The 23,616-nt window shown below is 50.2% G+C and overlaps 2 protein-coding genes across 2 annotated transcripts; one reads left to right on the top strand and one right to left on the bottom strand.

Moving 5' to 3' along the window:
• The first annotated feature begins 12,762 nt into the window (after positions 1–12,762).
• Positions 12,763–16,138, top strand: MPV17L2 (MPV17 mitochondrial inner membrane protein like 2). Its single transcript, XM_047776558.1, has 5 exons — positions 12,763–13,219; positions 13,846–14,016; positions 14,955–15,031; positions 15,162–15,290; positions 15,613–16,138. Exons 1-5 carry the CDS (start codon positions 12,988–12,990, stop codon positions 15,709–15,711), a joined length of 708 nt encoding a protein of 235 aa, XP_047632514.1. The 5' UTR covers positions 12,763–12,987; the 3' UTR covers positions 15,712–16,138.
• Positions 16,139–16,193: 55 nt separating this feature from the next.
• On the bottom strand, positions 16,194–22,802 carry RAB3A (RAB3A, member RAS oncogene family). Its single transcript, XM_047776557.1, has 5 exons — positions 22,656–22,802; positions 21,271–21,498; positions 19,263–19,381; positions 17,897–18,021; positions 16,194–17,041 (listed from the first exon to the last, which is right to left on the bottom strand). Exons 2-5 carry the CDS (start codon positions 21,496–21,498, stop codon positions 16,851–16,853), a joined length of 663 nt encoding a protein of 220 aa, XP_047632513.1. The 5' UTR covers positions 22,656–22,802; the 3' UTR covers positions 16,194–16,850.
• Positions 22,803–23,616: the final 814 nt, after the last annotated feature.

The raw sequence follows: 23,616 nt of genomic DNA, 5'->3' as shown, positions 1-23,616 counted from the left end.
GTTGTTGTTGTTGTTGTTGTTGTTGCTATTTCTTGGGCCGCTCCTGCGGCATATGGAGGTTCCCAGGCTAGGGGTCCAATCGGAGCTGTAGCCACCGGCCTACGCCAGAGCCACAGCAACGCGGGATCCGAGCCGCGTCTGCAACCTACACCACAGCTCACGGCAACGCTGGATCGTCAACCCACTGAGCAAGGGCAGGGACCGAACCCACAACCTCATGGTTCCTAGTTGGATTCGTTAACCACCACGCCATGACGGGAACTCCTCCAGTCATATTCTTAACCCACTACACCATGGCAGGAACTCCAAGCAATTCACTTTTTTAAAAACATTGCTGGAGTTCCTGTCATGGCACAGCGGAAACAAGTCTGACTAGGAACCATGAGGTTGCAAGTTCCATCCCTGGCCTCGCTCAGTGGGTTAAGGATCCAGTGTTGCCGTGAGCTGTGGTGTAGGTCACAGATGCAGCTTGGATCTGGCATTGCCATAGCCCCGGAGTAGGCCGGTGGCAACAGCTCTGACTGAACCCCTAGTCTGGGAACCTCCATATGCCGTGGGTACGGCCCCCCCCACCAAAAAAATTGCTTATTTCTCTCTCTCTCTCCCCTTTTTTTTTTTTTGTCTTTTGTTGTTGTTGTTATTGTTGCTATTTCTTGGGCCGCTCCCGCGGCATATGGAGGTTCCCAGGCTAGGGGTCGAATCGGAGCTGTAGCTGCCAGCCTACACCAGAGCCACAGCAACTCCGGATCCGAGCCGAGTCTGCAACCTACACCACAGCTCATGGCAACGCCGGATCGTTAACCCACCGAGCAAGGGCAGGGATCGAACCCGCAACCTCATGGTTCCTAGTCGGATTCGTTAACCACTGCGCCACGACGGGAACTCCTCTCCCCCCTTTTATTTGGCCATGCCACACAGTACTCAGAATTTCCCAGGTCTGGGATTGAACCTGCGCTACAGCAGTGGCCCTAGCCAGCAATGACAACTCAAGATGCTTAATCACTATGCCACTGGAGACCTCCAAGCCATTTACTTGGGGTTTTTTTTGCTTTTTTTTTTTTTTTTTTTTTTTGCTTTTTAGGGCTTCAACAGAGGCATATGGAAGTTGCCAGGCTAGTGGTTGAACCATTGCTATAGCTACTGGCCTACACCACAGCCACAGCTACTCGGGATCCGGGCCTCATGTGTGAGCTACACCACAGCTAATGGCCACACCGGATCCTTAACCCACTGAGCAAAGCCAGGGATTGAACCCACATCCTCATGGATATTATTTGGGTTTGCTATTTGCTGCAACACAACAGGAATTTCTTTTTCTTTATTTTTTCTTCCTTTTTTTTTATTTTAGCAATGCACTTTGTTCATTTTGTTCTTTGGTTTAATTTACAGTTTTATAATCTTAAATGCCTAGTAAAGACAACAAGTTTGTTTGACTAATCAATTTAATGCAGCATTTTTTTAAGGCAATTAAATAGAGCTCTTTCACAAGTTAATTTTTTTGGCCGCACCCATAGTATGTGGATGTTCGCAGGCCAGAGATCAAATCCCTGCCACAGCAGTGGCCTCAGCCAGTACAGTGACGATGCAGGATTCTTAACCCACTGTGCAACAAGGGAAATTCCACACGTTAATTTTTAGCAACACTTCCCAGAGGAAGAAAAATATTACATACCTATAACATACATATATAGTCAAATGTAAACATAAAGACAGAAGCAAAAGGAGATCTTACAACTTTCATTTCTTTTTTTGTCTTTTTTTTTGTCTTTTTGTGATTTCTTGGGCCCCTCCCGCGGCATATGGAGGTTCCCAGGCTAGGGGTCCAATCGGAGCTGTAGCTGCCAGCCTACGCCAGAGCCACAGCAACGCCAGATCTGAGCCGCGTCTGCCACCTACACCACAGCTCACGGCAACGCCGAATCGTTAACCCACTGAGCAAGGGCAGGGATCGAACCCACAACCTTATGGTTCCTAGTTGGATTTGTTAACCACTGCGCCACGACGGGAACTCCACAATTTTTATTTCTAAATTTTAGCCATGAGACACTTCAAGAATTTTTTTCTTTTTTTGTCTTTTTAGGGCCACACCCACCGAATATGGAAGTTCCCAGGCTAGTGGTCAAATTGGAGCTGTAGCCAAAGGCCTGCGCCACAGCCACAGTGACACCAGATCCAAGCTGCATCTGCGACCTATACCACAGCTCAGGGCAATGCCAGATCCTTAACCCAATGAGCAAGGCCAGGGATTGAATCTTTGTCCTTAGCGTCCTTTGTTACTGCTGAGTCACGGCAGGAACTCCGGGAATTTTAAACTCATTACAGAAGAAAATTAGTTGGATCTGAGTTGTGTTTCTGTAAAATGGAACGAGCTGCTAATATTTGTGAAGCAGATTTAAATTTTTTTTGTTAGCCAATTGTTTTCAAATAGCCTTCTGAGTACATAGTTCCATTTTAGCTCAGGAGAGAAGGCCTTGAAAATAGTTCCAATCAGGCTCTGGTTCTGTCTCCAATTAAGCCAACAGCTGACCACAAATTTTCTTTTTTTTTTTCCATAAAGTTTCTTTAAAAAAAAAAAAATCCTTTAAATATCTTACTAACAAGTTTCAGCCCAGACAAAAACAACAAGTTTTCCTGGCAGTACTGAACTCCGTTTTTTTTTTGTTGTTGTTGTTGTTGTTTTTAATGGTTGTAACTGCAGCATATGGAAATTCCTGGGCTAGGGATTGCATCTGAGCTGCAGCTGTGACCTATGTTGAATCCTAAAGGATTCACCAAGCTGGGGTGGAACCTGCATCCCTGAGTCACTGCAGTAAGGTTCTTAACCTACTGTGCCACATCGGGAACTCCTCCTCCTCTCTCTCTCTCTCTTTAGCTTTTTAGGGCTGCACTTGCGACATATGGAAATTCCCAGGCTAGGGGTCAAATCAGAGCTGTAGCTGCTGGCCTATGCCCCAGCCACAGCAATGCCAGGTCCAAGCCATGTCAGTGACCTATACCACAGCTCATGGCAATGCCAGATCCTAAACCTACTGAGTGAGGCAAGGGATTGAACCCCCATCCTCCTGGATACTAGTCAGGTTCATTACTGCTGAGTCACATCAAGAACTCCTCTTTTTTTTTTGTATTTTTGCCTTTTCTAGGGCTGCTCCCTTGGCATATGGAGGTTCCCAGCCACAGCAACGAGGAATCCGAGCTCATGCAACCTACACCACAGCTCATGGCAACACCGGATCCTTAACCCACTGAGCGAGGCCAGGGATTGAACCCGCAACCTCATGGTTCCTAGTCGGATTCGTTAACCACTGTGCCACAGCAGGAACTGCAAGAACTCCTCTTTTTTCATTTTATTTTTTTTTTATTTTTTTTTATTACTCAAATGAATTTATCACATCTGTAGTTGTATAATGATCATAACAATCTGATTTCCCAGGATTTCCATCCCACAGCCCAAGAACATCCCCCAACCCCCCAAACTGTCTCCTCCGGAGACCATAAGTTTTTCAATGTCTGTGAGTTAGCATCTGTTCGGCAAAGAAGTTCAGTCTGTCCTTTTTTCAGATTCCACATGTCAGTGAAAGCATTTGATGTTGGTATTTCATTGTATGGCTGACTTCACTTAGCATGATAGTTTCTAAGTCCATCCATGTTGCAAAAAATGCCGGTATTTCGTTCTTTTTGATGGGTGAGTAATATTCCATTGTGTATGTGTACCACCTCTTCTTGATCCACGCCTCTGTCGATGGACATTTAGGTTGTTTCCATGTCTTGGCTATTGTAAACAGTGCTGCAATGAACATTGGAGTACATGTGTCTTTGCGAGTCATGGTTTTCTCTGGGTAGATGCCCAGGAATGGGATTGCTGGATCAAATGGTAGTTCTATGTTTAGTTTTCTGAGGAATCTCCATACTGCTTTCCACAGTAGTTGCACCAATTTACAATCCCACCAACAGTGTACTAGTGTTCTTTTTTCTCCACACCCTCTCCAGCACTTATTGTTTGTAGACTTTTTTTTTTTGTCTTTTTGCTGTTTTTTTGGGCCACTCCCATGGCATATGGAGGTTCCCAGGCTAGGGGTCTAATCCTAGCTGTAGCTGCCAGCCTACGCCAGAGCCACAGCAACGCGGGATCCGAGCCGCGTCTGCCACCTACACCACAGTTCACGGCAACGCCGGATCATTAACCCACTGAGCAAGGGCAGGGATCAAACCCTCAACCTCATGGTTCCTAGTGGGATTCGTTAACTGCTGTGCCACGATGGGAACTCCAAATTTTAAGTTTGTTTTTTTTTTTAATTGAGATCTGTAAATTGTTTTTGGTATTTTTTTTTCAGGGCCGCACCCACAGCATATGGAAGTTCCCAGGCTAGGAGTCCCATCGGAGCTGCAGCTGCCAACCACAGCCATAGCAACGCCAGATCCGAGCTGCAAGTGTGACCTATACCGAAACTCATAGCAACGCCATATCCTTAACCCACTGAGCAGGGCCTGGGATCAAACCCAGGTCCTTATGGATCCTAGTCAGGTTCATTACCACTGAACCACAATGGGAACTCCTATTTGCAGACTTTTTGCTGATGGCCATTCTGGCTGGTGTAAGGTGGTACCTCAGAGTGGTTTGGATTTGCATTTCTCTAATAATGAGTGATGTTGAACATCTTTTCATGTGTTTCTCGGCCATCGGTATGTCTTCTTTGGAGAACTGTCTGTTTAGATCTTCTGCCCATTTTCTGATGGGGTTGTTTGTTTTTTTGGTATAGAACTGCAGAAGGTGTTTATAAATTTTGGAGATTAATCCCTTTGAGTCGATTCACTTGCAAAGATTATCTCCCATTCTGTGGGTTGTCTTTTTGTGTTGTTTAGGGTTTCCTTTGCTGTGCAGAAACTTTGAAGTTTGATTAGGTCCCATTTGTTTATTTTTGTTTTTGTTGTCAATACTCTGAGAAGTGGATCTGAGAAGATGTTGCTGTCATTTATGTCAAAGAGTGTTTGGCCTATGTTTTCCTCTAAGAGTTTTATAGTGTCTGGTCTTATATCTAGGTCTTTAATCCATTTGGAGGTTTTTTTTGTGTATGGTGTTAGGAAGTGTTCTAATTTCATTCTTTTCCATGGGGCTGTCCAGTTTTCCCAGCACCACTTATTGAACAAGCTGTCCTTTCTCCATTGTATATCCTTGCCTTCTTTGTCATAGATGAGTTGGCTGTAGGTACGTGGGTTTAATACTCCTCTTTAAAAAAAAAAAAAAGATTATATTTATTCCAAGTGATTCAAAACAAAAAACAATCAGCTTTCTATGACTTAACCATGGATGAAAGACAGCCCCCAAAGAGGGTGCAAAAAATGCAGCCCTCTCAAGATCCTGAACCACTCCCTAAGACAACCAAAAGAAAGACAGACTAAGGAGTTCCTGCTGCGGTGCAGTGGTTAAGAACCCTACTGCAGCTGCTTGGGCCTCTGCGGAAGTGCTGTTCAAGCCCCAGCCTGGGGCAGTAGCTTAAAGGACCCGTAGGTCATAGCTGCATCTCGGATTCAGTCCCGGGCCCAGGAACTTCCTTATGCCACACCCATGACCATAAAGCAAAACAAACAAACAAAACCCCCCAAAACAGAAAGAAAGACTTAGACAATTCCCCTCAGAGGCTGGCAACAATTAGTAGAATCCCAGCCCCAAGTAGGGTGCAACTCACATTCCTGCCTGGCCATCTACATATTTCACGGCTCTCACCTGAGGTTTGGACACACAGGACGAAAACCTGTGCGCACGCTCGTGCATACACATACCCACCCCCCCACACACACCCGCACCCAGCAGACAGAAAGCCAAGCCAAGTTCTCAGCACACAAAAGGAGACAGAGAGGAAACAGCTGTCCCTGGAGGGAAGATTCAACAAGTGGGTACCCAAACCCAAATTTACAAGAGTTACTATCCAAAGAAGGAATTCTTCCGAATGCTTTTCTCTTGCCAATCAACCTGGAAAGAAAAAGACAGGGAGAAGCTGTTTGCCATCTTCCCGCCACCAGGCATAACAGATGGAGATCTGGGAAGAGAGGGTTAGGATTCAACCTTCTCCTGACATAATCCGGTCCCTGGATCTCTCAGCTGCTGACACTGGATCGAACAGTGTCCCCGATGATGGTATTCCATCCTCATCGTCAGAAACTGTAGTGGAAGTAAAAATTTCCCCCACCTGCTAGCATCTCTGGCTGATACTGACACACAGGACAGATTAACAAGGGAAAAGCATACAAAATGTATTTACAAGTACATGGGAGTTGAGAATAAAAAACTACAACAAGGGAGTTCCCGTCATGGCTCAGTGGTTAATGAATTGGACTGGGAACCATGAGGTTGCGGTTTCAATCCCTGGCCTTCCTCAGTGGGTTAAGGATCTGGTGTTGCCATGAGCTGTGGTGTAGGTTGCAGACGCGGCTCAGATCCTGAGTTGCTGTGTCTCTGGCGTAGGCAGGTGGCTACAGCTCCGATTCAACCCCTAGCCTGGGAATCTCCATGTGCCGAGGGAGTGGCCCTAGAAAAGGCAAAAAGACAAAAAAAAAAAAAACCTACAATGAGGTACCTCACATCGGTCAGAATGACCATCATCAAAAAGTCCATAATGGGGGAGTTCCCGTCGTGGCGCAGTGGTTAACGAATCCGACTAGGGACCATGAGGTTGAGGGTTCGGTCCCTGCCCTTGCTCAGTGGGTTAACGATCCGGCGTTGCCGTGAGCTGTGGTGTAGGTTGCAGACGCGGCTCGAATCCAGCGTTGCTGTGGCTCTGGCGTAGGCCGGTGGCTACAGCTCCGATTGGACCCCTAGCCTGGGAACCTCCATATGCCGCAGGAGCGGCCCAAGAAATAGCAACAACAACAACAACAACAACAAAAAGTCCATAATGGAGTTCCCGCTGTGGCACAGCAGGTTAAGGATCCATTGTTGCTGCAGCAGCTTGGATGGCTGTGGTGATGTAGGTTCGATCCCTGGCCCAGGAACCTCCAAATGCTATGGGTGTGGCCAAGGAAAAAAGTCTACAAATAAAGGACCTACTGCATAGCACTAGGAACTCTACTCAATATTCTGTAAAACGTATATGGGAAAAGAACCTGAAAAAGAATGAATATATATAATTGTATAACTAAATCACTTTGCTGTACACCTGAAATTAATACAATGTTGTAAATCAACTCTATTTCAATTTTAAAAAAACTTGGCAGTAATGAATCCAACTAGTATCCATGAGGATGCGGGTTCAAACTCTGGCCTTGTTCTGGCCTTTTTTAGGGCTGCACACTTGGCATATGGAGGTTCCCAGGCCAAGGGTCGAATCAGAGCTACAGCTGTTAAGGATCCAGCATCACCCTGAGCTGTGGTATAAGTCACAGACACGGCTTGGATCCCAAGTTGCTGTGGCTGTGGTATAGGCTGGCAGCTGCAGCTTCACTTAGACCTCTAGCCTGGGAACTTGCATATGCCACGAGTGTGGGCCTAAAAAGACAAAAAAAAAAAACCAAAAACAAAAAACAGAACAAAACACAAAAAACTAAATTAAAAAACAGCAAGTACATGGGCGTCTTTGCAAGAAAAATGAGGACCAGGGGTTTCCATCATGGCTCAGTGGAAATGAATCTGACTAATACTCATGAGGATGCAGGTTCGATCCCTGGCCTCGCTCAGTGGGTTAAGGATCCGGTGTTGCCGTGAGCTGTGGTGTAGGTTGCAGATGTGGCTTAGATCCCCAAGTTGCTGTGGCTGTGGCGTAGGCCAGCAGCTACAACTCTGATTTGACCCCTAGCCTGTGAACTTCCTTCCACATGCCAAGTGTGGGGCCCTAAAAAGAAAAAAGAAAAGGAAAAACACGGACCAAAGACTTGTTATTTACTGGGTTGAACAGAGCATCAACTACAGAAAAGCACCTAAAATACATGTAGAGACTAAAGGAAGATAAGTTACTTCAACAAGAGATATTTCTGTATTTGTATGGATTTCTCTCAGCCTCAACTCCCTGTCTCTGAAGATGAGTGCTTCTTCCTCCTAGTGGGGGGCATCTTTCCCATGGGAATTTTATTTCTTGCTTTCAGGAAGAAAAAGGGAGGTTGAAGAGTCCTTCTTGCATCTTGCTGTTTTACAAATGGTCTTTAACCCAAGATAATCAATCTCAGAGTTCCTCTGTAGTTCAGTGAGTTAAAGACCCAGCGTTGTCACTGCTTCGTCTTGAGTAACTGCTGTGGTGCAGGTTAGATCCCTGGCCTGGGAACTTCAACATGCCATGAGCACACCCTCCCCTCAAAAAAAAAATCAACTTGCCAGAGCAGCATATTTTGGGGTGGCATGTCCTGAACTCCTTCAACAGAAACACACAAAAATCACAGGTCTAGATATCAAAAGCTGTTCCTCCTGGTGGACACAAAATTTTTATTTTATTTTATTTTATTTTTATTTATTTCATTGTCTTTTTAGGGCCGCACACTTGGCATATGGAGGTTCCCAGGCTAGGGCTTGAATCAGAGCTACAGCTGCCAGCCTACACCACAGCGACAGCAATGCAGGATCTGAGCCGAGTCTGTGACCTATACACAGCTCACAGCAATGCCAGATCCTTAACCCACTGAGCAAGGCCAGGGATCGAACCCACAACCTCATGGTTCCTAGTCAGATTTGTTTCTGCAGCACCACAACGGGAACTCCTGAAATGCACTTTTTTTTTTTTTGTCTTTTTAGGGCTGTACCCTAGGCATTGGAGGTTTCCAGGCTGGAGGTCAAATCAGAGCTGCAGCTGCCAGCCTATACCACAGCCACAGCAATGCAGGATCTGCCGCGTCTGTGACCTATACCACAGCTCACAACAACGCCAGATCCTTAACCCACTGAGCGAGACCAGGGATTGAAACAATATCTTCACAGATGCTAGTCAGATCCGTTAACCACTGAGCCACAATGGGAATTCCAAAATGCACTTCTCTGTTAATAAAGTTTATTTGGCTCTGTTCTGTCGATCATAATTTGACTTCGCCCCACTTTTAACCATTTTGGAGGTTTTCCACCAAAATGCAGTAACAATCTGGAGCCTGGAATACCAGGTTGAGGTACTTGACAGCAATAGGAAGTGCTGAAGGATAATTTTCCTCCCAAAAGGTAAAATCTCACAGCTCTCATACAGATATAAAAATGAGCATGTGTTAAAAATCATTGTTGGGAGTTCCCGTTGTGGCCCAAGGGAAATTAATCCGACTAGTATCAATGAGGATGCAGGTTTGATCCCTGGCCTTGCTCAGTGGGTTAAGGATCCGGTGTTGCTGTGAGCTGTGGTGCCGGTCACAGATGCAGCTGGGATCCTGAGTTGCTCTGGCTGTAAAATAGGCTGGCAGATGTAGCTCCGATTTGACCCCTAGCCTGGGAACTTCCATATGCTGCAGGTGCAGCACTAAAAAAGAAAAAAAAAAATTATTGTTAACTCATTATTCATGAAGGGAATTGGTCAGGCATTAAAATCATTCCAAAGGAGATATAAAAAACAGACAAAACAAGAACCATAAAATGGATGTTCAAATGAAGGCAAAAAAAAAAAAAAAAGAAGGGGAGGGGAGTTCCCTGGTGGTGTAGCAGTTAAGGACTCAGCATTGTCACAGCTGTGGCTCAGGTTCAATCCTGGTCCGGGGATTTCCACATGCTGTGGGTTTGGCCTAAATAAATACAATACAATACAATACAACACAATACAGAATTTGGCTTTAAAAAAATTTGAGGAGGGAATCTGTACTTGGGAGAGTTCATGTGCTTGTCTATTGGTAAGAATTATCTCCCATGATTATCACTGATAACCATAGAGTTTATAAAATATCTTACAGAGAGTCAAAATCAGAGAACACTGTAGGGTGGCTTCTAACAAGAAAGAAAAATTTCTTTTTGTAAAGAGCCATATGGTAAATAGCTTTTTCAGACCATACAATCTTTGTTGCAACTACTCACTGGAATGAGAGTAGATTAAAAAAAAAAAAAATGGGCATGGCTGTTTCAATATAGCCTTTTATTTATTTATTTATTTGAGCGTGCCCAAGACATGTGAAAGTTCCAGAGCCAAGTAAGACAGAATATTAACTCAGATAGTTAGTGTAGGAACATGGGCTCCGGATACATTCTTTTTTTTTTTTTGTCTTTTTGCTATTTCTTGGGCCGCTCCTGTGGCATATGGAGGTTCCCAGGCTAGAGGTCCAATCGGAGCTGTAGCCACCGGCCTACGCCAGAGCCACAGCAACGCTGGATTCGAGCCGCGTCTGCAACCTACACCACAGCTCACGGCAACGCCGGATCGTTAACCCACTGAGCAAGGGCAGGGACCAAACCCGCAACCTCATGGTTCTTAGTCGGATTCGTTAACCACTGCACCACGACGGGAACTCCCCAGATACATTCTTTTGATATGGATATTGATTAACATTTGTGGCTTAAGGGTTTCAGGGAGTAACACTTCCATAGGACTTGTTTCATTATAGGAAATGCATGTTCCCCACGGACTTTGTTTACTATAGGAAATACGCATCTCTAGCCCACTCCCCAACTGATAAAAAAAGTAATGAGAGGGAGTTCCTGTCGTGTCTCAGTGGTTAACGAATCCGACTAGGAACCATGAGATTGCGGGTTCGGTCCCTGCCCTTGCTCGGTGGGTTAACGATCCGGCGTTGCCGTGAGCTGTGGTGTAGGTCGCAGGCGAGGCTCGGATCCCGAGTTGCTGTGGCTCTGGCTTAGGCTGGCAGCAACAGCTCCGATTAGACCCCTAGCCTGGGAACCTCCCATATGCCACAGGAGCGGCCCAAGAAATGGCAAAAAGACAAAAAAAAAAAAAAAGGAATGAGAGGAATGGTGACTTAATCTAGGGAAAGAAAAGGACAAAGAAACCATAAAACTTAGGGGACATTTCCAACCCTAAATCCCCTATTGGACAAGGACTGATATAAGTAATTGAGCAAGGTCAATGGGAGAAAACCACATCTTTCTGGACCCCACGTTGGTACAGCCCCATCTTTGAGGAATAAAAACCCCTAAAGGACAATGGGGGAGGCTCTTCTCCCCCATCCCAGCAGCCTTGGGAGCCATCTGCTTTTCTTTAATGAAGACTTTGCTTCCTTGCTGCTTGTGTGTTTCCAGAGTTCTTTCTTCGACTGCCGTGAACAACAACCCGGATTCCCGTATCATCTTTCCCAAATTACAGGGATTGAACAGCGCTACAGCAGTGACCCCAGACACAGCAGTGACAGCACCGGATCCTTAAACCACTGAGCCACCAGGGAACTGCTAATATAGCTTTATTTATGGATTTAGAATTTTGATTTTTGTATAATTTTCACATGTCCTGGAATATTATTTTTATTCCCCCATCAATTAAAAAAGGTAAGAGCACTGGGAACTTGGGAGTTCCTGTCGTGGCTCAGTGGTTAACGAACCTGACTAGTAACCATGAGGTTGAGGGTTCAATCCCTGGCCTTGCTCGGTGGGTGAAGGATACGGTGTTGCAGTGAGCTGTGGTGTAGATCGAAGACGCGGCTCGGATCAGACGTTGCTGTGGCTGTGGTGTAGGCCAGTAGCTGTAGCTCCAATTCGACCCCTAGCCTGGGAACCTCCATGTGCCATGGGTGAGGCTCTCAAAAGACCAAAAAAAAAAAAAAAGACAAAAAGGGCACTGAGAACTATGTCTAGATACTTACATAGCAACAAGACAATGGGAGGAAAAATTATGTATACATGTATGTGCAACTTGGTCCCCATGCTGTACAGTGTAAATAAATAAATAAATAAGTGAAATTTTTTTAAAATGTAAGAAACATTCTTAGCTCACGAGCCTGACCAAAACAGGAAGCAACATGATTTGGTTCACAGACCATAGCTTGCGACACCCCTCTCCTATGCAGTTTTTCCATTTCCAAACACGAATTTTTCCCCTACAGGAACTCAGGAGGCAAAAAGGGGGTGTAGGAGGTCCTATTGTGGCTCAGTGGTAACGAACCCGACTAGTATCCATGAAAATGCGGGTTGAATCCCTGTCCTCCATTAGTGGGTTAAGGATCCCGAGAGCGCGAGCTGTGGTGTAGGTCGCAGACAAGGCTTGGAGACAGCGTTGGGACGGCTGTGGTGTAGGCTGGCAGCTGCAGCTCCGGTTGGATCTCTAGCCTGGGAACTTCCACAAGCTGCAAGCAAGGCCGTAAAAAGTACACACACACACACACACACGGGGGTGGGGCGGGGGATGTAATTGTTCCTACAGAATCGCAAAGTTGATGTGAGGTGTCTTAACGAACGGCACGCCCCCAGAACTGTGCCGAATATTTATTATTCTGAAACTGAGGGCATAAGCCCCGCTACGTTCAGGTCTAAGACAAGAATGCCATTTTGCTTCCGCGCGCAGCAGAACTGTAGTCCCGCCCCCACTTTCCTGAGTCTTTCCAGCTTTGGACTTTAGCTCAAGTATCCGTCACGGGCACAGGTCCGAAGTCCCTTCTCAAGAATTCTGGGATAATCTGTAAATCTGGAGGGCAACTAGACAAGAGAACTCGGTAACTAAAATCTGCTATCTCAACGCTATAGGCAAGATGACAGTGATTTGCCAGCATAACGCTAGTCTGAGGAAGTCTCCGATTGGTCAGTGTCTTGCTGGGTAGGGTAGAAAGAGTGTAGCGGCAGTTACCCATAGGCCAGAGCAGAAAGGGGCGGGGAAACGAGGGTGGAAGGTCAGCAATCAGCTTTTGCGTAGTGACTCGAAGCTTACTTGCGATTGGTCTGTAAAGACGCGGAAGGCTGCGCGAGGCTTCTTTCGGCGATTGGCCCCAGGACGGGATCCGGAGCTTTGATTGGATAATACCTGGCAAAGTGACACGCCCATCGGTTGGCGATTGACTCCAGTCACTGGAGGAGGGCATGCAAATCACGAAGACAGCGTGCGATTGGCAAGCACCGCACAGGGCAGGCATCCCCGGCGCGGCAATCACTTGCGATTGGTCAGCATGGGATGGGCGGCCGGTGCGCCGGTTTCCGGGTCCCAGCGGACGATGGCGTCTGGTGGCTGGCGCTGGCTCCGCAGCCTGTTGGCCGCGGGGCAGCCTCTGTTCCAAGGCCGTGCGCTGCTCGTCACCAACACGCTGGGCTGCGGCGCTCTCATGGCGGCCGGAGACGGCGTGCGCCAGTCCTGGGAGATCCGCGCCCGGCCGGGCCAGAAGTTCGACCCTCGGCGTTCAGGTGAGAGGTCCAAGGCAGATGGCTTTTAACTTCAGAGGGCGTTTGGCCCGACCTCAGATTCTGAGATCAGACCCGTGCGCCGTGACCCCTAACCTGTGGCCTCAGTCCCCCGCAAGACTTTTGACCCCACGTGCATCCTAAACAGCCCTTGCCCGCGTCTCCATCCCCTCTCCCTTAGGACTCTTAATCTCCACCCATACGTAGGGTTTCTGTCCACTCACATCCTGAGGGACAGGTCCTTCCCACCCCCTCGCCAGCTTCCCTTTCTCCTGTACTGAGAGACGTAGCATTGAGTACAGGATGCTGACCCCCAAATAGTCAAGGGCGCAGCGTCTGGCCCCAGCCAGCCTAGGATCACACCCTACCTTCCCTACCTTCAGTGACTCTGTTTCTGCCCCTGGAAAGCGGGGCGATGATAGAACCCTCTGACAGGGTGGTAAGGGGATGAGGCAAGAAGATGCAAAAGCAGCTCTTGGAATGGTGCTTGGCGCTGGGGCTAGTAATGGAAAAATTTATGGTTAGGCTCTGGGAGAGTGTCAGGCCTACCTCGGTATTCGCCAGGGAGGGAGTGGAATGGAGGGTTTGCTTGTGTAATATGGTGCCCCTGACTCTTGGACTGCCCACAGCAAGCATGTTTGCGGTGGGCTGCAGCATGGGCCCCTTCCTGCACTACTGGTACCTCTGGCTAGACCGCCTGCTCCCTGCATCCGGCTTCCGTGGCCTCCCAAACGTCCTCCGGAAGGTCCTCATCGACCAAGTAGTGGCCTCTCCCATGCTGGGCGTCTGGTATTTCTTGGGTAAGGAGCCCTGTGATCTTGGGTTTTTCCTCTCATAGGTTGAGAGAGGCAGAGCCAGCTTTGTATTAAGAAGGATGTGGGAGTTCCCATCGTAGCCCAGTGGAAATGAATCTGATTAGAATCCATGAGGACGAAGGTTCGATCCCTGGCCTCGCTCAGTGGGTTAAGGATCCAGCATTGCCGTGAGCTGTGGTATAGCTTGCAGATGCGTCTCGGATCTGGTGTTGCTATTTCTGTGACATAGGCCAGTGGCTACAGCTCTAATTCGGCCCCTAGCCTGGAAACCTCCATATGCCACAAGTGTGGCCCTAAAAAGACAAAAAAAAAAAAAAAAAGAAGGATGTGTATGTGCACCTCCTGTGTAGGTGGCCTTGGACTGGAGGCTGGGTTACAGTGATGACAGGTCAGACCCAGTGGGGGCAGATGTGAATAGCAGATTCACAGACAATGGTGTAGGAAGGATGAGGACTCTCTGCTGGGGCTTCCCTGGACAGTAGTTGGAAGGGCTTCCCAAAGGAGAGGATACTTAGCTGAGACTTGAAGAAGGAGCCAGTAGCCAGGAGAAACAGACCGTGCAAAGGCCCTGAGGCTGAAGGAAGAGGAGCTGAGACTGGGGTTGACTGGTCATAGTTATCCCAGCCCTTGACTCTGCAGAGTCCCTATTCCTTGTCCCCCGGGTCACTTTCCTTATCTGTAAAGGACTGGTAATAAAACACCTTCAGCCTCAGCAAGAGTGTGCCTCCATCCCTCAGGGTAGCATTTATTTACAACATACCTCTTTCCAGCTTGTTCTGTTGTTTGCCCCTAGCCACCCTGCTGTGCCCACGGCATGGCTTTTAAAAGTCCTGGTTCCTCCGCCCCTCACAGGTCCTACCCCACCCTCTCGGCAATCCTACTCCCCAGCCTCTGACACTCTCATTTCTTGGTTTCCTTCCTAGGCCTTGGATGCCTGGAGGGCCAGACCCTGGATGAGAGCTGCCAGGAGCTACGGGACAAGTTCTGGGAATTCTACAAGGTGGGCATGTCTGCCCAGGCCCCGCCTATTTCCTCATTCTCCGCCCCCTCAGATCTGTCCCGCCCCTCCCTCTCAAGGCCCTACCCAGGTCCCTCCTGGCCCCGCCCCTCACTATATTCCCCTCCCATAGGCTGACTGGTGCGTGTGGCCTGCTGCGCAGCTGGTGAATTTCCTCTTCGTGCCCCCCCAGTTCCGAGTCACCTATATCAACGGCCTGACGCTGGGCTGGGACACGTACCTCTCCTATCTGAAATACCGGGTGAGCACAGTGGGTGGACCAAGTACCGAGGGGACTCCTGTGGGGCCACATGTGTGAGCCCCAAGCAGCAATTCAGCTACTCTCCAGGGTGAGGGCCTCCTGTGCTGGTAACAACCCGCACCCTATGGTGGGTAGGCAGGTTGCTGATCACCAGCAGGGTGAAAACCAAGCTCACCTTTGCTGTCTGCTATGGCCTTGGACAGGTCCCTGTCACATCAGTTCAGCGAGACTGACCCCAGCCCTGATGGGTGGAGGAGGGTTCAGTGAGGAGGAGCCTAGAGGGATGAACAGGGTATGTAACCAGACCTTCTTGTGTGGACAGGTCCCAAGCCCCCTGACGCCCCCAGGCTGTGTGGCCCTGGGCACCGTGCAGACTGAGCTGCCCCCTACCCCCACCAGATGCCAGACAGGGCAAGACTGACCCTCAGCTGACCCACCACCTGGGAAGGAAGGGAAACAGGCTCCTGGGCCAAGTCTTAACCCAGTCCTGATTCCTGGGCATCTGGTTGGGCTGCCCCTTCCAAGCCCACTGCCAGGCCTCAGTTTGGGGAATCTGGGACACAGCCATGAAGATGAACAGTCATCCCCCAGCCCTTGCCAGGGAGCCTCAAGTGACTGGTGACAGATGTTCCATCCTTAGCACTGGGCCCCAGCCAGCCAGCCAGTGTCAAGCCCTTAACACTACTGTGGACTGGGTTCTGTTATCAAGGTGGGAACATCACCCATCCCCTTAGAGCAGGATCCAGCCTAGAGTTGGCCCTTAGAATCCAGAGCCTCAGGTGGGGAGCTGGGCAGCCTCAGGGTCATGGACTGTGAAAATAACATTAAATTCTCTTTGTAATGGAAAATCATGTGGATGACCAAAGCCAGCACTGGCAGGCCGGCGCTCACAGGGACACTGCATCGTCCATTTGCTTTATTGGGTGTGTGTAGTGTTGTCATGACATCTCCTGGGGGGACTGGGGGGCATGTTTGACACTCATGACATCAGAACAGGTCTGGTACAGGGGGCTGTCTCAAGGTGCTGAATACCCACAGCAGCCATCCCCCCTAAATCCCAAAATAGGTACAACCTTGGGGGCGAGAAGCCAGGCAGACCGTTTCCCGGCTCTGACCCACTCCATAGTCCATGCTAAGAAGCCCGCAGCTACCTTGGCCCACCCTGTCGCAGCTGGGGGCTGGCAGGCCTGGCTACCTCCCATCACCGGATCAGCCTGCCCTGGAGTGTCCTCTGGCCCCCTCTTCAAAACCGATAACTGTTGATGGGGGTGAATTTATAAAAAGGTGGGGTCTGGAGAGAAGGGTAAGTGGTGAGTTCACGGGGCCACAACACGCCACGGCAGAGCGGGAATAGGGCTGTATGTACAGGGTGGGGCGCAGAGCAGGTGGGGCGCCCAAGCCCCTGGGGGACATCTCCAATAAATAAATAAATAGCTACGATAATAAATAGGGTAAGGGGCTAAATCAGGGCAGGGGACTCACGCCCACGGCCAATAGGGGGCCCTGGCTCAGGCCCAGGGGGCGGGCAGGGGGCGGGGCCAGGCTGGGGCAGGGCAGCTCTCAGCAGGCGCAGTCCTGGTGCGGGGGCGCCTGCTGGTCCGTGAGCTGTGGGCCCTGCTTGGCGCCCGTGACTGCGGGGTCGGCCGTGTCCAGTGACTCCGACATCTTCTCGCAGATGACATCCACCAGGCGCTCAAAGGTCTGCTTGACGTTAATGTTGTCCTTGGCGCTTGCCTCAAAGAACTCGAACCCTGTGGTCGGAGAAGGGAGGGGTGAGGACCCTGATTCCCCCACCCCCCGCAATCCTAGAGACACTCCTCCGAGAGCAGGTAACACTGGGAGATTCCTAGTGCCAACCGCACGTTAAAGGCTCTGACAGGAAGGACACTGGACTAAGCCTTTATTTCCCGCATCTCTTCACGCTCAAACTGCCCTGGTAAGACCCACTTCCCTGCTCCTACTATCCAGCTCAACCCTGGCCCTAGTGGCTTTTGACATTCAGATCAAGGCCCTTCCATGCTCCCACACCCACCATGGCTCCCTATTGTCCTCTGAAGAGTCTGGCTCCTCAACTCATGGTTCAGGTCCTGCATGATCAGCCGTATTTCCTCCAAGTGACCCTCGTGTTCCAGTCACATAAAACTATTCGCCAAAAGGGTAGTTCCCACATCTGCCTTTGCCCACACTGTTTCTTCTGTCTGAAAGCCCACCCTTTGTCTTCAAGTACCAGCTCCAATGGCCCCACTTCCAGGAAGCCTTACCTATGCCAGTGTGAGCCTGGCTTCCCCCATGGTCTTGCCCAGCCCAGGTCCCTCCCTCAGTCTCACAAAGCTGGAGACTTCTCAAGGGCTCAGGAGCACCCAGTACAAGGCTGGGCAGTGAGGGTATCAGTACTTCCTGCAGAGTAGACTCCTAAGCATCCATCAAGATCCACCTCACATGGCCCCTAGAATCAAGGTCGGTTTGCAAAAAGTACGAAAAACCCAGATTTGAATACAGGCCCCATCCTGGTTTTGCTGTGAGACCTTGGGTATGTCTCCTCCCCTTTCCAGGCCCTCAGTGTCCCTTTCCTGGCCTGTAAGTGTCCAGCCCCACTAGGCACTCACCCAGGTGGTCAGCCAGCTGCCGACCACGTTCTGATGACACCACCCGCTCATCCTCCATGTCACACTTGTTCCCCACCAGCAGCACCTGGGCATTGTCCCATGAGTATGTCTTGATCTGCGTTGACCTGGAGGAGGTGGTGACAGGCAGGTTAGGACTTGGAGAATCTAAGCTCTACCTGTCTCCATCTTCCCCTGCCTTATTCACCCAACTCCAGAGCCCCACAACTCATTTATTCCTTGAGAGAAGCAGGCTCGGTCCCTCTGTCCTGCCAGGTATCTGCTCCTGCAGTTCAATGATCTTGGGAGTCCCTCTTTCTTTCTTTTTTTTTTTTTTGTCTTTTTTAGGGCTGCACCATGGCACATGGCAGTTCCCAGGCTAGGGGTCAAATTGGAGCTGTAGCTGCTGGCCTACACCACAGCCACAGCAATGAGGGGTCCGAGCCAAATCTGCAACCTACACCACAGCTCACAGCATTGCCAGATCTTTAACCCACTGAGCGAGGCCAGGAATCAAACCCGTGACCTCAGGGATACTAGTCGAGTTTGTTAATGCTGAGCCACAACGGGAACTCTGGGAGAGCCCCTTTTTCAAGCAGCTTTTCTTACCCTTCCCAGATCGCCCCATAAAAGCCCCAGAAGAATTTCTCCCTCTTGAGCAAATTCAAACATTACATTTTAAATGTTATCCTTACTATGGGCAAAAATTTTAAATGTTTATATCCTCTAATCTATACAAACTGCCTTTATGTTTTCTGTCCCTCTCAGGCTTTTTTTTTCCTTGATGTTCACTATTTCATTTTTCCATCTGAAATCTTTTTTTTTTTATGGGCCGCACTTGCAGCATATGGAGGTTCCCAGGCTAGGGGTCTAATCGGAGCTACCTCGCTACCAGCCTATGCCACAGTCACAGCAATGTGAGATCCAAGTCGAGTCTGTGACCTACACCACAGTTCAGGGCAACGCCAGATCCTTAACCCACTGAGCGAGGCCAGGGATCGAACCTCATGGTTCCTAGTCGGATTCGTTTCTGTGTGCCACAACAGGAACTCCTGAAACCTTTTTTTTTGGCTATGCCCACAGCATATGTAAATTTCCAAACCAGGGATCAAACCTGAGCCATTGGGGTGACAACACTAGATCTTTCAACAGCTAGGCCACCAGGGAACTCCTGAAATCTTCTTTTCCCATTATTTCAAGCTGGTGTCATATGGTTTTAATGATTATAGATTGATAGCAGGGCTGGGACCCCCAATATTGTTATTTATATTTCTGCTAGGGGGCTGGGGCTCCCTAGTCTCAGGCTGCACCCCGGGTTTTGCATCAAGCCTGGCTTGAAACCACCTGAGAGTGGGCGGGGCATGCTCACCAGTCCTGCACTGCATTGAAGGACTCCTCGTTGGTGATGTCATACATGAGGATGAAGCCCATGGCGCCCCGGTAATAGGCTGTCGTGATGGTCCGGTACCGCTCTTGCCCCGCTGTGTCCTGGGGAAGAAGAGATGAGGTGGCAGAGAGGACACACACAGAAGCTCCTAAGAGCGGAAATGAACTCTGAAATCATCCACCCCCTTGAGGCCCAGAGGAGTAGGGGCTTGCCCAGGAGCACAGTGGGTCAGGGAGAGTGAGTAGGCTGCCTGCACCGGGAATGTGGTACCCAGTCATCCCAAGGTAGCTACAGAATTGTTCCTTCATTCATTCAGCACATATGTACTGGGCACTGACCTGTGCCAGGCACTGGGGACCTAGGTGTTAACAAAATGGACCAGGGAGTAGAGTTCCTGTCATGGCTCAGTGGTTAACGAATCCAACTAGGAACCATGAGGTTGCAGGTTCGATCCCTGCCCTTGCTTAGTGGGTTAAGGATCTGGCATTGCCATGAGCTGTGGTGTAGGTTGCAGACGCGGCTCGGATCCCGCGTTGCTATGGCTCTGGTGTAGGCCAGCAGCTACAGCTCCGATTGGACCCCTAGCCTGGGAACCTCCATATGCCCTAGAAATGGCAAAAAGACAAAAAAAAAAAAAAAAAAAAAACCGCACCAGGGAGTTCTCTTGTGGCACAAATGGTTAAGGATCTAGCGTTGTCACTGCAGTGGCTTGGGCTGCCACTGTGGCATGGGTTCAACCCTGGCCTGGGAACTTCCACATGCCCCTGGGTGTGGGCAAAAAACAAAAACCAATAGCATCGGGATTGAGATGTCAGAGGAGTAAGACGAGGTACTCATCTTCTTCAATGAACACATCAAAAAAACCAAAAAAAAAACAAAACCCATCTACATGTAGAAAGATTCGTACAAGACATCTACTGAATGCTGACAGAAGGTCTTAAACCTCCAAAAAGGGCAAGAAACCCACCACATAACTGGGTAGAACAAAAGAGGAAAAAGAGAGAGAGAGAGACAAAAACAAAACAAAAAACCAAAATGGACCAAAATCAGGAGTTCCTGTCATGGTGCAGCGAAAACAAATCCACCTGGTATCCAAGAGAATGTGGGTTTGATCCCTGGCCAAGCTCAGTGAGTTGGGGATGTGGTGTTGCCATGAGCTGTGGTGTAGGTTGCAGATGTGGCTTGGATCTGGCATTGCTGTGGCTGTGGTGTAGGCAGGCAGCTGCAGCTCTGATTAGACCCCTAGCCTGGGACCCTCCATATGCTGAGGGTGTGGCCCTAAAAAGACAAAAAAAAAAAAAAACTTGAAGGATGAGGGAGGGAGCCCTGCAGAGATAAGAGGAAAGATAATCCAGGCAGATTATCAGGCACAGCCCAGGGAAAAGGCCCAGATGTGGACTATGTCTGGTATATTTGAGGAACAGTGAGACAGTGAAGAGGCTGAGGTAGAGATGGAGGGGTACAAATGAGATTGGGTATCAACAAGGATAGACCACACAGGATCTTAGCCAGGGGGAGAAGGCACAGGTTTAACCCAAATAAGGTGGGAGCCTTGGCAGAACTGTGAACAGAGAAGGGATGGTTCTGACTTTGGATTTAGCAGGCTCCCTCATGTCTCAGAGCCTGTTCCTGTCTCAGAGAATGAGGTGGGGGGGTCAAGGTTTCTCTGAAACCTCCTACAGAGCCACATGGAGGAAGCTGAAGATGGGGAGGGAAGCTGAGGCACCAAGCAAATGATGTGTCCAATGATGTCAAAGGTAGGAGAGGACCTAGCATTTGCTACTTCCCCACCCTTGGAGAGCACCGATGACACACTGAGAGAACCGAGATACCCTCTTCTGTGCCTCTATCCTGTGGTACACAGTAAGGGCCTGAAAAAATGCTCAGTGTGTAATGAATGAATCTAGACAGGAAAGCAATAGGCAAAGCTGGGCTGCTCTTTGGGACAGAGAGGGAGTGATGGAGACAAAATTCCCCCAAGTGGACCCACCCAGATCTGCAGCTTGATCCTCTTATCATTCCGGTAGATGGTCTTGACCTTGAAGTCGATTCCTACAGTGCTGACAAAGGCAGGCGTGAAGGAGTCGTCTGCATAGCGGAAGAGGAAAGATGTCTTGCCCACACTGCTGTTTCCAATGATGAGGATCTTAAACATGTAGTCAAAGTTCTGGTCCGAGGACTCCTTCTGCCCATAGCGCGAGTCTGTGGCAGATGCCATCTGGGGGTACGGGGCATAGGCGAGCGTGAGAGGGTCGCCCTCCAACTCCAAACGCCCAAGCCCAGACTCAGGATGGAAGAACTCCTGAGCTCCCAGAGTGAGACAGAGATTACCTTTATCCCGTCAGGAGCCCCAGTACTAATGGTGGGGCCCACAGCAGAGGGCGGGCCTTGACCTTGAAAGGCCCAAGGTTTCAGGGGAGGACTTTCAGACCGAAAGGGATGGAGACATCGCTGCAGCCCCCTCCAGCAGGCCGGAGCCCCTGGTCTGACAGCAACCTAAGCCCTACAGCTGTGCCTAGGGGAGTGACTGCGGCCGGCCCCGCCCCCTATCAATCATTCACGTTTCTCAGAACTGAGCGGCGCTAGCACACGTGCACACGCGTGTACGGTACCCGCGGGGACGCGTGTCTGCAGTCCTCCCAGATTCCCAGGCTGGGAGAGCTCGGGCTGAAGCAGCTACCCCACGTGATAGGAGCAGGGCGTGCTCACGCTCACGTGCACACAGCAGGGCACACACCAGGGCACTTTCGTGCATATCTGAGCATCGAACACACTTGGCGCACAGGACAGAGGCAGACCCCTGTCTGCACACCGACATGCATACACCAATAAGCAAATCCACCCGTGCGCACTGCGTCCTCCACCTATGCAGCCGAGTACACGTCACCCACATGGGCACGCATCTCTGTACATGTATGCACTTTGCTGTGCACGCACACGCATAGTCCACGCGTCCCCCTCCACTCGCGTGCAACATGCACAAACTTGAGTAGGGAAACCCGGAGGGGTCACAAGAGCATACCCTGGGACCCAAGCAAGGGTACACACAAATCGGCCGGTACAGGCGGGCGCGCACACGCGTGTGCACACCACGCGCACGCGCACGCATGGAGCCTCCCGCGCGCACAGCTTCCCGCAAGGCACCCGTCTCGTCTCCCCTCCCCCTCCGCCGCAGAACCGGGGTGGAGAGGTGGGGGTGGGGAGGAGGATCCAGCAGGTAAGGGGAACCTACCCCTCCCCAGGCTCGCGACCGCCACATCCTTCCCCTCATTTAACACCTGCCAACCTCGTCCCTCACGCCAGCCAGCCCATCAGTCAAATGAAGGTTATGTAGGTACTCCGAGCGGGAGTGCACAGGGACACTCGGGAGCTCACCTTGCCCTGCAGTGATGTGGTGGTGACCCTAGCGGTGGCGACGGGGCCCCCAGTGCGTTGATGTGGGGCTGCGCGGCAGCGGAGGCGGCGGCAGCGGCTCAGGCCCCTGCAGTCCTTGGTGACGTCCTGCAAAGAGCAGGGCGGGGCCTCACATGCAGATGCGGCCGTGACGCCATCCTGGGGCGGAGCCACGCATTGAGATAGGGTCCACTGTCACACGCAGAGCGGGGAGGGGCGAGGCTCCCCACGCAAATTGACGCGAGAATGGGGCGGGGCCCAGCGAGCGCATCCAGTAGCTAGCGAAAGCGGTGCCGGAGGGGAGGAATCGCCTGCTGGGGCCACCTCTCTCCAGTGTTAGGGAGGCGGGGTTTCACGGCGCCTTCTGATTGGCTTAAGTGCTCAAGCGATTTGCTAAATAGCCAATAAAAGATTGTCACGGCCCTCCTCTCGTCCAACGGTGGTTCCCGAGTGGTTGAAGGGCGGAGAGGTTGAGGCTTTGGCGGAGCTTTGGTCTTCTGGGGGCGTTCCCCTTCCCCACCCCCGCGCACCCCAGGTCCTGGATCAGGGGGTCCCCGCCCAGTCCTGAGTGCCGTGACCTCTCGTTAAACACCCCAGTTTCAGAAAAGAGGAACCGAGAAGATGCTCCATGTCTCCTATTTCAAAATAAGTCCAAAAGAAGAAAAAACAGAAATAGGGGTAAAGATAGACCCTGTCTAATTTCTGAGATGTTAGATCCCCAAAGGGGGCCGGGCTGGTGGATGCTCCACCCTGTTAATGAGATGGAGAAAGAAGCAATTGGGACCAAGAGAGCCACCCTTCCCCAATTCCCAGAAGGAAGGAAAGAGCTGATGGACGCTCCGGGAACCCCTCTCGTTCCTGTGCCCCATTTTCCAGAGAAAAATTCGAAGAAATGGGGGAAGCAGGGCGGAGAGACGGCCTGTCCCCCAAACTCGCAAAGCCT

This window comes from Phacochoerus africanus, chromosome 4 (genome assembly GCF_016906955.1).
Source record: "Phacochoerus africanus isolate WHEZ1 chromosome 4, ROS_Pafr_v1, whole genome shotgun sequence".
Classification (NCBI taxonomy): Eukaryota; Metazoa; Chordata; class Mammalia; order Artiodactyla; family Suidae; genus Phacochoerus; species Phacochoerus africanus.
This window is presented reverse-complemented; position numbering and strand designations above follow the sequence as displayed.